This window comes from Anopheles cruzii, chromosome 2 (assembly GCF_943734635.1).
Source record: "Anopheles cruzii chromosome 2, idAnoCruzAS_RS32_06, whole genome shotgun sequence".
Classification (NCBI taxonomy): Eukaryota; Metazoa; Arthropoda; class Insecta; order Diptera; family Culicidae; genus Anopheles; species Anopheles cruzii.
This window is the reverse complement of record NC_069144.1, coordinates 10748463-10761692: the sequence shown is the minus strand read 5'-3', so window position 1 is coordinate 10761692 and position 13230 is coordinate 10748463. Positions and strand designations below refer to the sequence as shown.

General features: G+C 49.5%; 5 protein-coding genes and 1 non-coding gene across 6 annotated transcripts; 2 read left to right on the top strand and 4 right to left on the bottom strand.

Moving 5' to 3' along the window:
• The first annotated feature begins 683 nt into the window (after window positions 1–683).
• Window positions 684–3448, top strand: LOC128268069 (cytochrome P450 6g1-like). The gene is made up of 6 exons (XM_053005078.1): window positions 684–1130; window positions 1193–1340; window positions 2096–2516; window positions 2589–2695; window positions 2760–3035; window positions 3094–3448. Exons 1-6 carry the CDS (start codon window positions 790–792, stop codon window positions 3388–3390), a joined length of 1590 nt encoding a protein of 529 aa, XP_052861038.1. The 5' UTR covers window positions 684–789; the 3' UTR covers window positions 3391–3448.
• LOC128268070 (probable methyltransferase-like protein 25) lies at window positions 3397–5095 on the bottom strand. The gene is made up of 2 exons (XM_053005079.1): window positions 4463–5095; window positions 3397–4402 (listed from the first exon to the last, which is right to left on the bottom strand). The coding sequence occupies exons 1-2, from the start codon at window positions 5093–5095 to the stop codon at window positions 3548–3550; spliced, it is 1488 nt and encodes a 495-aa protein (XP_052861039.1). The 3' UTR covers window positions 3397–3547.
• LOC128268071 (protein LTO1 homolog) lies at window positions 5079–5540 on the bottom strand. The gene has a single exon (XM_053005080.1). It carries the CDS (start codon window positions 5514–5516, stop codon window positions 5079–5081), a length of 438 nt encoding a protein of 145 aa, XP_052861040.1. The 5' UTR covers window positions 5517–5540.
• A 1007-nt stretch (window positions 5541–6547) lies between these two features.
• On the top strand, window positions 6548–8336 carry LOC128267294 (protein preli-like). The gene is made up of 3 exons (XM_053004100.1): window positions 6548–6654; window positions 7035–7248; window positions 7312–8336. The coding sequence occupies exons 1-3, from the start codon at window positions 6563–6565 to the stop codon at window positions 7657–7659; spliced, it is 654 nt and encodes a 217-aa protein (XP_052860060.1). The 5' UTR covers window positions 6548–6562; the 3' UTR covers window positions 7660–8336.
• Window positions 8337–8544: 208 nt separating this feature from the next.
• Trnaq-cug (transfer RNA glutamine (anticodon CUG)) lies at window positions 8545–8617 on the bottom strand. The gene has a single exon. It is a non-coding gene; the product is annotated as a tRNA-Gln (tRNA).
• A 751-nt stretch (window positions 8618–9368) lies between these two features.
• Window positions 9369–10735, bottom strand: LOC128269220 (uncharacterized). The gene is made up of 3 exons (XM_053006622.1): window positions 10349–10735; window positions 9837–10277; window positions 9369–9759 (listed from the first exon to the last, which is right to left on the bottom strand). The coding sequence occupies exons 1-3, from the start codon at window positions 10607–10609 to the stop codon at window positions 9484–9486; spliced, it is 978 nt and encodes a 325-aa protein (XP_052862582.1). The 5' UTR covers window positions 10610–10735; the 3' UTR covers window positions 9369–9483.
• Window positions 10736–13230: the final 2495 nt, after the last annotated feature.

The following is a 13230-nucleotide window of genomic DNA, read 5'->3' as shown; positions in this document are numbered from 1 at the left end:
CTTTGGATCTGGATCATCTTCCATGCCCATTGTTTGTAGAACACACGACCCCCGCACGTCAATCATTTGACAAACGGAAAACAATCGCCTCCGCCATGGACCTATCGCATTACACAGACCCTTAACATTTGCTCATCAACAACATTTAAAGCTCAACATTTAAATCTCTTTCCGACGCGGCGCGCGTTCGGTTACAACGCGTATGCTTCATTCATGTGCCAGATTCATCCGGCGGCTGGCGGGATGCTGGACCGCCAACAATGACCGTCCTCACATCATCGCGGCGAGCCGTTAAAATTCATTCATCGCGTGTTAACCGTCCACACACCGCGTACGGAAAAGGAATATTGGTGCTGGCTGGCGAAATATAATCCACTTACAACAGTCGTTGTGCGTAGGAAACCGTATAAGCGTGCACTGGCCAGCAGCAGTGCACGTGTATGATAGGAACCCCTAGCGGTCTGGCGCGGCGAATCTCAAATGCCTCGCAAAAAGTAAGACGTTGGTTGGTGTTACTAAAACAACCACCTCCAGTGCTCAATACCGGTTCCTACTGCAGAGTGTAGCGGCCGTAAGGCGCATTTGCATGATGTTTTGCCCACAGTTTGAGGTTAATATCCGCTGGCTACGCAGCGTATCGCTTGCGCAAAACTGTCACAAACCGGGTGCCGTGAAACCGATCAAAGCTTGGCCACGTCGTGAGCATTCGAGAGTGTCCCTTGCCGTTTGGCCGGGTTCGTGTTTCATTTCGCGGGCCATCGTTGGGATTAGCGAAAGAGGGGGTTTACGATGAGCCCCGCCAGTGCTGACGTTATCCAGGGCTATCTGTCGCTGGTGCTAATCTGTTTGGCACTGTTTCTGCTATGGTTTGTGACGACGATCGGAACCCGATACTGGCAGCACTCCGGCGTGCCGTACGTCGAGGGCCTCCCGGTGGTGGGCAATTTCCGCGACGCGCTGTTGATGCGAAAATCCATGTTCGACGTGATGGACGAGTTGTACGGAAACGAACGCGTCCGCAGTAGCCCCCTGTTTGGCATCAGCAAGCTTATCACGCCGACGATCGTGCTGCGCGATCCGGGCCTCATCAAGCAGATTCTCATTAAAGATGCGGCCTTTTTCTGCAACCGGTAATCTAAATCTCACAGCTACTGTCGGCGGTGTAATTATTGGTCGATCGTATGCGTTATAGGACAATGTGCACCGATCCACATGGCGATCCGTTCGGGTACTACAACCTGCTGATGATCAAAAACCCGGAGTGGCGGCAGCTGCGCTCCTATCTCACGCCGTCACTGAGCTTGAGTAAAATCAAACAAATGTACCAGCTGGTCGATCAGGTATGGAGGTCAGGCATGGTCTATTGGCCCCTTAATCGAAAGAAAAGGGACACGTTATCAACTTAGATTAGATAATCGCACCAAAGAACGATCATTTAATCTAGCACCGAATTGTTTGACTCAATCCACTAATCGGGGCTCATTATCAATGGAAACAATCGAACCAATCGACAGTCAACCCCTCGTTCGGGCCTTAGTTCGCGTTTATCGCTGCTCCAACGCGATGGAGCAGCTGGAAGTGGGCGACACTCTGCTGTTTGTGGTGCTCCTGTGCCTGGCCTATTTGGGCTGGCGAAAGCACAACTACTGGAACTATGCCGGAGTTCCTTACGTGCCAGAGATACCGGTGATCGGCAACTTTAGCACGATCTTCCTGCAGCGTCACTCGAGCTTCGAATACATGGAGCACCTGTATCGGCACCCGCGAACAAGGAACAGTGACTTTTTTGGTGTAAACATTTTCACACGACCCGCGCTAGTGTTGCGATCGCCGGACCTTATCAAACGGCTCACTTGCACCGATGCGGCCTACTTCACCAACCGGCAGATGTGTACGGATCCGGTGCACGATTCGATCGGGTACTACAACCTCATGATGATCAAGGAGCCAATGTGGAAGGAACTTAGAGGCCTTCTGTCACCGTCGGTGACCAGTGCCAAGTTGCGGCGGATGCGCACACTAATCGAGCAGGTTTTGAGGCACTCGATGATGTGATCGATGATTCACTTAATGATTACCCCCCTCATACACGCAGGTCGGTTCGGAAATGGTGGCAGCTCTCGACGCATTGCCCCAGATTCGGCCCCAGGCGCGGGAGACGGAATTCAAGGAGCTGAGTGCACGCTACACGACCGACGTAATCGCCAGCACATTCTTCGGAATACGGGCCAACTGTCTGCAGGACGCGGACTCCGAGTTCCGGCACTATGGTCGAAAGATCTTCGAGTATGGGCCAGTGCGCGGCATGACGATGGCCTCGTTCTTCTTCATGCCGGAGCTCGTGCCCTACCTGCGGTTGAAACTGTTCCCGGCGGATACTGAGCTGTTCCTGAGGACGATCATCGAGGGGGAGATCGCCCGCCGGGAGGAAAGTGGGCAGAGTCGGGGAGACTTTATCGACTCACTGATCGCACTGAAGAACAACAACGCAACACTGGGAGTGACTGAGAAAATACGTGCGTAGACTTTGCGTTGTTGCTGTTGAGGCTGTAGCCATTACGAATCCTCTTTTTCACTTTTTCCGGTAGCGCTCAAAGGGGACGTCCTGGTGGCACAGGCTGCCACGTTTTATATGGCCAGCTTCGAGACGACCTCATCGGTTCTTTCGTTTGCGCTGTACGAGTTGACCAAGAACGTAAGGATGCGCATTGAGTGTGGACGCTCTCGAAGCAACGCTGAAACAATCTGCTCCTTTTCAGCCAAACATTCAGGAACGGCTACGGGAGGAAGTGCGTTGTATCGCGGCGAAGTATGGACCGAACGTTCCGTACGAGGCCCTCAACAACGAGATGCCCTACCTGGGAATGGTGATCTCCGAAACTGCACGACTCTATCCGGTTCTTCCGTTTCTGGAACGCCAGTGCTCGTTACCGGACGGTGCGACCGGCTTCAAACTGGAGCCTTTCCACGAGTTTGTGGTTCCAAACAAGATGCCGGTCCTGATACCGATCTATGCGATACATCGCGATCCGAAGGTACTATCACTATTATCTGGGATGATACGGCCTTCAATAATCATCTCTTTTTTCTCAGTATTTCCCGAATCCTCATCAGTTTGATCCGGAGCGATTCGCGAAAGAAAACCTTCACCAAATACAACCGTGTACTTACATGCCGTTCGGTGTCGGGCCGCGCACCTGTCTGGGGTCACATTTCGGAACGCTGCAGATTAAGATTGCGCTCGTAAAGCTGCTTGCCCAGTACCGCATCGAGCGATCCGTTTCGACTCCGGAAACGTTAACCTATCGCAAGAATGCCTTTACCCTGCACTCGAACGAAGGACTGTACGCAGAACTACACGAAGACCGTTTGGTCCAAGAGCACGTATAATGAAACTTAACTCAATCCATTCGGTTTTATTTCCTGCCACAATAAACGTACATTCACATCGTGCAATACCCTTCGGTAGTTCAGGTTTTACCTCTTTATCAGCACTTCGTCAAACTTTTAAAATGGTTCGTTGGTTGCTGGAGTTCCACAGCAATCGTTATTTCAGTGCTATCAACGCATAACAACGCGGAGACACGACTGGCTCGAAAAGTTTCACCAGATAGCTCCGCTCGTACCCACATTCCCAGAGAAACAGCAAACGATCGAGAAGGATCAGCGTCTCGACCACGGGCGCAAACTGTTGCCGTATGAGATAGAACACCTTCAGCTGCTCCAACTCGCACTGGAACAGTCTTTCCAGCTCCAGCAGCTTCTCGTCCGTTATCGTCACTTGCTCCTGTAGCCCCAAACGGCGAACCGCTGTGCGAACGTAATCAGTCAGTCCACAGCTCTTCAGCCGTCCCACTTGCAGCGATGTTTTCTGTCCGTAGTGCAACAGAATGACCTGCAACAAAGCCCGGTAGCCCAGCTTGTCGCTGGGGTTCTCCCGATTCCGGCACGCCCGCTCAATCGACTCGGACGCCAAATTGCGTGCATTGCGGCCGAGAGCGAACCGACGGGCGCGTAAGTGCGCGCTCATTGGAAATCCAAATCCCGAATGGTCCGTTGTATTGATGGGATTGTCGAAATCATCCGAAACGAACTCCTCCTTCATCAGATGGTAGCAGCAGCCAACGTTGCAAACGGCCTTGAGCGCTGTGTTCTGGGCGAAAAGACGAAGGCAATTTGGGCCCAGATTACCGCACGTGTGTAAGCCTGCCAGCGCGAAAGAACTGAAGCTTCCGACTCCGGGAAAATGCTGGCCGGCCAACTCGGCGAGGTTTGTTCCGAAATCGATCAGCTGTGTCGTGGTTCGGTAGAGAGCCTCTAATCGTCCATCGTCCTTGATCAACTCGGAGAAATGTTTATCCTCCTCGAGGTTTGACTTTTTGACCGCTTTCGGGATCTTATTCTAAACGAAAGGTTTTGGTGAGATTGTCTTCTTTGTGTAAAACTTTGCCCAATCTCTCACCTTCAATCGGTCGCGCCGTTTCTTGGCACCACTCGTGTTCCCTTCGTTGCAGTCCACGCCCAGTACTTTGAGTCCGTGTTCGAGGGCAATGCGGGACGAAAGGTACCCCTTCCCATCACCGGCATCAATGACGATCACATCTTCCGGGCTTCCGTTCGGCACACCGGAGGCAACGGCCGTGCACAGGGATGCTACCACGGAGGCCGCAATCTCCACTTCGTGACGCTTCTTAACGTTCATCAGTTCCGGCAGCCTCAGTCTGGTCTCCTTTCGCACATTCAGCAATCCTTCGTTGAACTCCGTCAGCGACAGTACCGTGCCTTGGATTTCAGCGCCATCGAACCGAAACTTTCGCGTTTCCTCGATGAACGCACTGACTGCCGGCAGTTCCGGTGCCCCCTCACCGACGGTGTTCTGTTCGAACTGTGCAAAGAAGATGTTCTTCGCCCGCAGATAGTCTTGCATCGAAGTCAGTTCGCTCTGAATCGTCCGGGGCACGTAGTTCTTCCAGTGGTCCTCCGTCAGATAGCCAACCATGTGGCAGTTGATAAATCCCATGTTTGGTTTGAGAAACCGAACGATCGTATCGATCAGCTTGCACAGCTGGTCCATCGCTCTAAAACGTGAGCTCATGACCCTGTTCGTACTTGTAGGGTAGCTTCAGCAGGGCACACAGTCTCCGGTATTTGTTGCGGATTTGCTGCAGGTTGTGTAACAAGTCCACGTTCGGGTCGTTGTCGCAGGGAAACTTCTCGATGGCCACTTCGATTTCTTTCAGTAACGTCAACGCTCGCCCGTTGGATGCCACCAACGTTTCCTGTGAGGCCACCTCCGTGGCGATGGTTTGATAAAATCCGATTTCACGTCCAATTTCTGAACCCTTTTTGTGGCCGTAGTCGAACGCTTCCTCTACGGACTCCTGCTGCCGACCGTCTTCCAGCCCCTGATGGTAACTCTCGTCGATAACACGTTCCTCGGTCAGGAAGATTTCTTCAAACACATCGTTTATATTATCGTTTTCTTGGGGCCGTGAAACACTCTCTAAACCGGACATCGTGGGCTATATTTCCGTAAGTACAAAAGCATTGTTGCGGCCTCGAGACATTCAAAACAAACGGGCCAGCTGACGGAGCGGCTGTCAAAACAACCGTCCGAAAGTGAGTGACTACCTCTCAATCGAAAAAACAATCATAAATCGGCCATGAATCACAATCTAATCGCCATTATCAACCCCAAAGATTCTTTTTATACCATTTTCAATCGTTTTGCTTCCATCGCAATGCAAACACGAATCGAATTAAAGTACATTCGGAAATAACAACTAAAAATCTGTCCTACGCGAGATACTCATTCTGACAGGACGGATTCAAAACTGTGCTACGTTACCGCTGTCAAAATCGGCATGTTTTTACTTTCAAGTTGGCTTCAGAGTGAATCGTGTTTCGCGGAAAACGGTAACACGGGTCGAGTCGCGCGTGCCTAGGGTACACCTCAATTTCTATTCGACAGGTAAAAGAAGGTAACACAGTGAATTTCAAGCTCTAGAATAAAGATAATAACAACAGTTCACAGTGCTTCGAGTCCGGTCTTTTCGAGCCCTCAACACTCAATTGTAGACGCTACTGTTTCTCTTTCCCCCTCTCCCCTTTTCTCGTTCGGGATTTTCGTAGGTTGACTCGGTTTTTTTCGGGATTTTCGTAGGTTGACTCGGGTGTCAGGTTCAGGTTCGCAGTGTCTTAGTTAGGTTCGGATTCATAAAAACAACATTTTGACGTTTCTTTAAAAAAAAGTATCGATTGTCGCGCAAAAAAAAGGAAAAAGAAACGAAACTCGACTTCCTGCCGTCCGCCAGGCATCCGTTCGACTCGCGAAAAACATTCCCAACCGTGTGATAAGATTACATCCCATATCTGGCTAGCAGCGGTCGGCTATCGATAAACCAACACACCGCAATCCGCACCGGGCCGCTCTGTATGGAAAAAATCGAAAGTGAATCGCGAGGAGCCCCTGTTGTCGATAAGCGGTCAGTCTAGTTGCACAAAGCGGGGACCATTACCGAATCGCCGATAGCCAATAACCAATCTTCAAGTCCGTTCCACGATGGCAAAATATTATGAAAATTCAACCATCTACAACTATTCCTGGGAGCAGGTGATGCAGGGCTTCTGGAATCGATACCCCAATCCGTTCAGGTAAGCAGCGGATGGCGTGTTCTGCCTCTACCGAGAGTGGGCAAAGTACACGGGCGATGATACGTCGGTGGTCAAAAAATAGCTGCAATTTAGGTTGCGGAGTCACTGCCATTGGCCGCGCGGCATGTTAGAGGGAAACTGTAGGCCTTCCTATCAACTACCAACACCTTCACGACGCCCCGTACGCATTATGTAATTTGCATCGCACGGAACTGGGGCCGCAGCATCACCTTACGCCGCTTCTTTTCCAACACACACAAAGTTCTATTTATATTGCCGCATTCGTATGGCGATGTTTATGACGCCGGTAACACGCGGCCACGTACATCACCAGTTAATTGACCCTTCCGTCCATTTCTATACACCCTCCCCTGGTGCAGCTCACACGTCCTGTCGGAGGACACGGTCAGCCGGGAGGTGCGAAACGGCAAACTGCACAGCAAGCGACTCCTGACCAAAACGAACCGCGTTCCGAAGTGGGGCGAGCGTTTCTTCAAAGCAAAGTCGGTCAACATCGTCGAGGAATCGGTGGTCGACCCGAAGGAGCGAACCCTGGTCACGTACACCAGAAACATTGGATTCAACAAGATAATGGTAGGTATGCTACTGACCTAGTCCCGGAATGATGCTAACGTCCCCCCCCCCTTCCCGTTTCAGAGCGTCGTCGAGCAGGTTGTCTACATGTCGCTACCGGAACAACCGGGCAAAACGATCGCCATCCGATCGGCATGGATCGACTCGTCGGTGTACGGCTTCGGGACGGCCATCCGCGCGTTCGGACTCGATCGATTCAAGAAGAACTGCGCCAAAACGGTGGACGGTTTCAACTACGTGCTGCAGCACATGTACCCCAATCATCCGGTAGCGCTGGCGGCCGCCGTCAACGCCGCCAAGGATCACCACGGTTCGAAGGCGCAAAAGTTGCGTGAAGCCGCCAAACACGCGTCCGATCACATGAGGGCTCAGGCCGAGCAATTGGTACAAAATCTGTCCGTAAAGGGCTAGGATCGAGACTGACCGGCGGCGGTGCTGTTGGAAGTGGCGGAGTTTCCGCTCGCGTGTCTCTGGTACATCCGATTCCTCCATCACCGTTCCGCTGGGAGTTAGTTAGTAACAGGCCATAAGTGTGATGTTTGTGTGTGTGTGGTTAAGGTACCCGGACCAGACCCGGGAGTGGTCTACGAAAAGGGCTCACAGTATTCTTCCTGTTAGTATAGCGCCGGTTTGCTATACATAACGCCCTGCTTAACCTTCGCCGGGAGGGAGCCAAGTGTCGGCCTTTTATCGTAAAAAGGAACACTTCATCAGTCCACGGCCTCAGCATAACGTTACAACCTATTTCTCTCTCTCTCCCCTACTTCGATTATGATGCTCGGATCAACCGGTTAACCGCGCGATTCGTTGCAGATCATTCCACGTGTTTTCCGCTTCTTTACAATCCCCCGGAACAGAGAGCGAGGTCGCTGGCATCGTAAAGACACTGGTATCACACCAAAAGAATAGTTATTGTTAATGTTATTGTATTAAGATTCCATTCTCTCTGTCTTTGTGGAGACATCCAATCGAACGAGTGCGGTTTTTTATTGAGGAGTAGAAAGATAGCAATAGAAGCTAGGAAGATACGGCTTAATTGTTTAATTTAGAATATTCAATTGTACACCACAATAAAATTACCTGCTAATCATACGATGTGCGCTGTTGAACCGTTGATTTGATGGCCAAACAAAATCCGAACATTGCGTCAGTGTTGGATATTCCGTGGTTTGTTTTGCCCTTTCTGCCAGTCATTCTTATCACGCGATTCTGCGCATGGTACTCTCTCAGCGGCCAGTTAAGTTGACGTAAAACTAGCCAACTAGCAAATCGGATCGAAAAAAAACGAAAAAAGTTAGGCTCCACCGAGATTCGAACTCAGATTGCAGGATTCAGAGTCCTGAGTGCTAACCAATTACACTATGGAGCCAGTTGCCAATGAGCTCGTTGCCAATGAACCAGTTGCTGGTGAACCCGTTGCCGATGAGCCAGTTGCCAACCCGAACAAAAATGGCATTCTTCTTCTCCATACTGAGACAAAATATCTCACGGGGAACACTTTTCTCGCCAAAGGCCAGAGAAAAAGCGCAATATCAAGCAATATTTACTGCCTTCTTCGCACTAATGCGATACTCTTCGCGGACCGTTCCAAGCTGTCAAAATGGTCACTTCATATTAATATTATAAGTAGTAATATTAATATTATATTATATAAGGAAGGATTAATATGAAGTGACTATTTTGACCAAGGAAGAAAATATTACTCGCTGTGAGTTGTATTGTGAGATATTTCATCTCAGTATGGAGAAAAAGAGTGCCTTTTTTGCACGGGTACAGTGCTGGCCAAAAACAAAGTAACAGTATATTTAAGCCCGGTAACGGTTAGGACTCAGGACTCTGAATCCTGAGATCCGAGTTCAAATCTCGGTAGAACGTGCGAGAGAAAAACTGTTTTTCTTCTATTGCCAAGAAAATTTAATGCATTTTTTCCACATTCATGTTTTAATTTTACCCGCTTCTTTCGATGCGTCTCCGACTAGAACGGATTGCACCGGAAAAAGAAAGTTAAAACTCCTTCAAGCCAGAATAAGACACAATCGATTATGACTTAGTTGATTTCTTTATTACAAAATCCTAATTGCCGTTTGTTGGAACAGAAAACAAATTAATGCTCGAGAAATGCTCTTCTGTCGACCGTTGCCTTTCGACGACCCTATTCAGCCGCGTCCTATGTTTTGCTTACTCTAAACAAGATTAAAACCGTACGTCATTCGTCGTTTCACACCACGACGTCTACTACTGTTTCTTGAAGCTTTTCAGAATCGGGTAGATGTTTTCGAACGCATCGTAGATTTCCTGCCGCACCTTGGCACCCGTGAGCACAACCTTGCCGGACACGAAAATCAGCAGCACGATACGGGGTTTCACCATACGGTAGATGAGACCAGGAAACAGCTCCGGTTCGTAGGAGCTGAACCGCCCGTGCGTCAGCACCAACCCCTCCAGTCGGATCGGGAACCGCACATCGCAGCTACCGACCATGTTTTGTACTTTGAAGTCCAGAAACTTGGCCTGTAAACGAAAGGGAAGGGTTTGCATTATCCGGTTCCGCCACCATCCGCCCAAAGTGCGACCACTCGCCCGCTTACCGTGAAACCCAGCTTCTGTATGATCCGAGCGTACTTGCGAGCCGCCAGCCGCGAGTCTTCCTCGCTCTTCGCCCCCGTGCACACCATTTTGCCGGAGGAGAAAATTAGGGCCGTCGTGCGCGGTTCCCGGATGCGCATAATGACCGCAGCGAATCGCTTCGGGTTGTACTCGGCGTTACGGGCGTGCAGGGCGATCTTTTTCAGGTCCAGCTTGCAGCTTAGATTCACCGTCGACACGATGTTCTGCAATTGCGGCAGGATGGCCGATTCGCTCGGTGTCATGGGCGTCATCGGTGTGGCCGGGCCCATCGTTTGGTGGATGTTCACGCTGCCAATGTTTTCCGGGTCCCGTACGCTACCGGCGGCGCTCGCGTTATCGGGTCTCGGGGTGGCCGCCGCTTTCGATTCCGTCATCGGCACCATCGGCGACATGAGACTTTGCTGTAAAGACATCGAGTGTTACTAGCAAACTATCATGGCCATTCCCACGACCTTCCATTACTGCGCCCTACCGGAGTCTGTGGCTGGATCATGTTCTGCGGGGTGGAAAAGCTCGGAGCGTACGTGTGCATGCTTTTGCCCGAGGAAGACGCCGAACCGATCGCCGGCATGACGTAGTTGCTAGAGCTGAGCCCTCCCATCGGGGTCATGTGTGGCATCGACTGTTGCTGCTGGTAAGCGTGCGGTAAGATCTGTTGGTCCTCTTCCGGCTGGTGCAGCGGCGTCCCGATGCTGGGGATGGAAAACCCCGGACTCGGCAGCATCTGATCCATGGTCGCGAAGCTTGAACCGTTCACGGCGACAAAAGGGTAACAAAAACTTCCCGGCGAATGCTAAACTCCTGTGTAACGGAGAACCCCCACTTACGGAGAGTTTTTGGGGCTTTTATTCGCAAATTGTCACGTATTTCCGGCACAAACGTAGCACAATATTGCGGCCGAACGATCGCGGCACAAAAACAAACAGATTTTACCAACTGATCAGTTTTTATACCAACTGTATAAAATGTTTGTTAATTGTATGTTTGTTCGCGTCTTTAGTGTTTTCTTTGGACCGATGACGTTTCACCAGTGACAGTTGGTGTTTGGGTAAAAGTCAGTGACGGCGGAGTCAGCAGGGTCACCCGGGAAGAAGGTATGAAAAACGGTTCAAATATCGTGTCGAGGAAATTATGAAGGAAATATATTTTAAATTTAAGAAATTATTCGTTTTATTACTGCCCAAAACGGTTGCATCAAGCCACATAAAGTAAGTACATCATCCGTTGTGAACGCCCCTTCAGGAAAAGGTCCAAAACTGGAAGAGTATTCAAAATTTCAAACAGCACAACGGATTTTGTCAACATGATGTCCTGTGCGTAAGAACTTTTTGTTTTCAACGGTAACGACTAACAGCGAAGACCAGGTTCTTAAGCTGGAGACTTAGCATCGTTCACATGGGACAGAACAAAATGGAGCAGAATGATGATCGTTCTGGAAACACTACCTTAGGAGCGACGAGCATTCGGATAGCCGGCGTGCAATTCGTTTTAGTCGGAGATGAATCGAAAGAAACGGCTGCCAAAATTCTCAGCCCAAATTGAGCGATTCTGCGCCAACAATTTTAACAGAATTCATGACAGATCGGAGCTGGGTACAATTAGCTCGTTATCGGCGTGCGATCCATCGTGCGCGTGATTAGCGATCCTCCGTCTGCGAGCCAGGAACCGATCTACCGGCTTCGTTTTTCTCTCGCAGGTTCCACCGAGATTTGAACTCGAATCGCAGGATTCCGTTACACCATTCCAAGGACAAACATAGAATAAAAGAACAACTCTGGTCGGTTTTTTGTTTTTTGGTTCTTTTTCTTTTTTTGTTTCTTTAGATGTTTTGTTTTTCACTGTCACTATCGATTCGAACGACTAAAAATTACATTATAATAAATAGTGTTGTTTTTTGTTTGTTTGTTCTTTGCATCTTCGTTTTAAGTATAATCGTTACAAGTATAAGAAAAGAGGAAAGGGTATTATTGTGTTTTTCCGTTTTTTTTTCTGCTTCGTTCGTTTGTTTGTTTAGTGTTCCGTTTGCTAAGTACTCGTGTGCTTGGAAAGTCTCGTTTCGCGTCGTTTGCGTCCAAATGATTGCGTTAAAAGTGTTGGTTCCGCTGCGATTCCGCTTGGCGGTGGCCAAATATGGATTTCGTCCACAATAATGAATGTTTGCTGCTGCTGCTGCTGCACGCTGCCGGTCACCAGAGCCAAGTTTTTGTGTTCCGTTTTCTTTCGTGATAGAAAATGTAATCAAGCGAATGCAGGCGAGATTCAACGGTGCCTTCTGAGCGCGGGTTCACCCCTAGATCGCGGCGAGCGGCACCATCATCAACGGCGCAGGAAAACGAAAGCTCTATCCCTAGCTGTTGACTGCTGTTCGTTTGGTGTGTACTAGAGTGTGTCCCGTGGTTTGAGTTCGTTTGTTCGCAAGATATCCCCTCGAATGTTCGCGGATGGGTGTGTGTGTGTGTGTGTTTACTAATGTACTGTTGTTTACTTTGTTATCGCCGTGTTTTGTTTGCTGCTTCTATAGCACTGCCGGTAAACTTGCTTTTAATTTTCGCTAGCAGTGAGTATTATTTAAAAAAAAGTTAAATAGTAATAGTAATAGTAGTAGTAGCTTTGTAACAGTTTAAGTACTTCCTCTAACTGATCACACACTGCACTAGCGAACTGCAATTCCTCTGAGGGCGCGCGCCCGCGTTTCGAACCGGGCCACGCGCCCCGTACTAAACCACGAGACCGCGCGCATTGGAAAGGACAGCAAAGTAGAAGAAGATGAACACACGCACCCAGACACACACACACATACGAGTGTGTAAAGGAGAGAACCTTTTACGAAATGCGGGGTGGAAAGGAGCGTAGCTTATTAACCAATGTAGTACAGATAGAGTGCCTCCGTAAACAGGCTCGATCGATCGATCTTGTGTGTGTGTGTGTAGAGAGAGAGAGAAGTACAAACAAGAAGATGAAACAAATACGGGAGAGATTAGTAGTAGAGAGTGCTGCACAGCTGTTTATTAATTATTATTATTATTATTACGCATTCTCTTTTTCCCTTTCGCCACATCTTCGCTTTTCGTTTCCTGTCTCGTGTCCAGCAACCACCGCGCGTCCGCGTACGTTCGATCGTCCGTGACCCCGCGCGGTGCCCTAATCCGTTCCGTTCCGTTCCGTCGCTCTTCTTCCGTCTCCCCTCTTCTACACAGTTCCTGCCTCCTCTGACTCTGACTTCCATTTCTTGCTGCCCCCAAACCTAACCCAATAATGCATTGTTTCTTCTTCGTTCCATTGTGAATGTATTTTTGTTTCGGTTTTTCTGTTATGCTTAGAGAGAGTAGTTGCTGATTTCACTTCTCTGCCAAC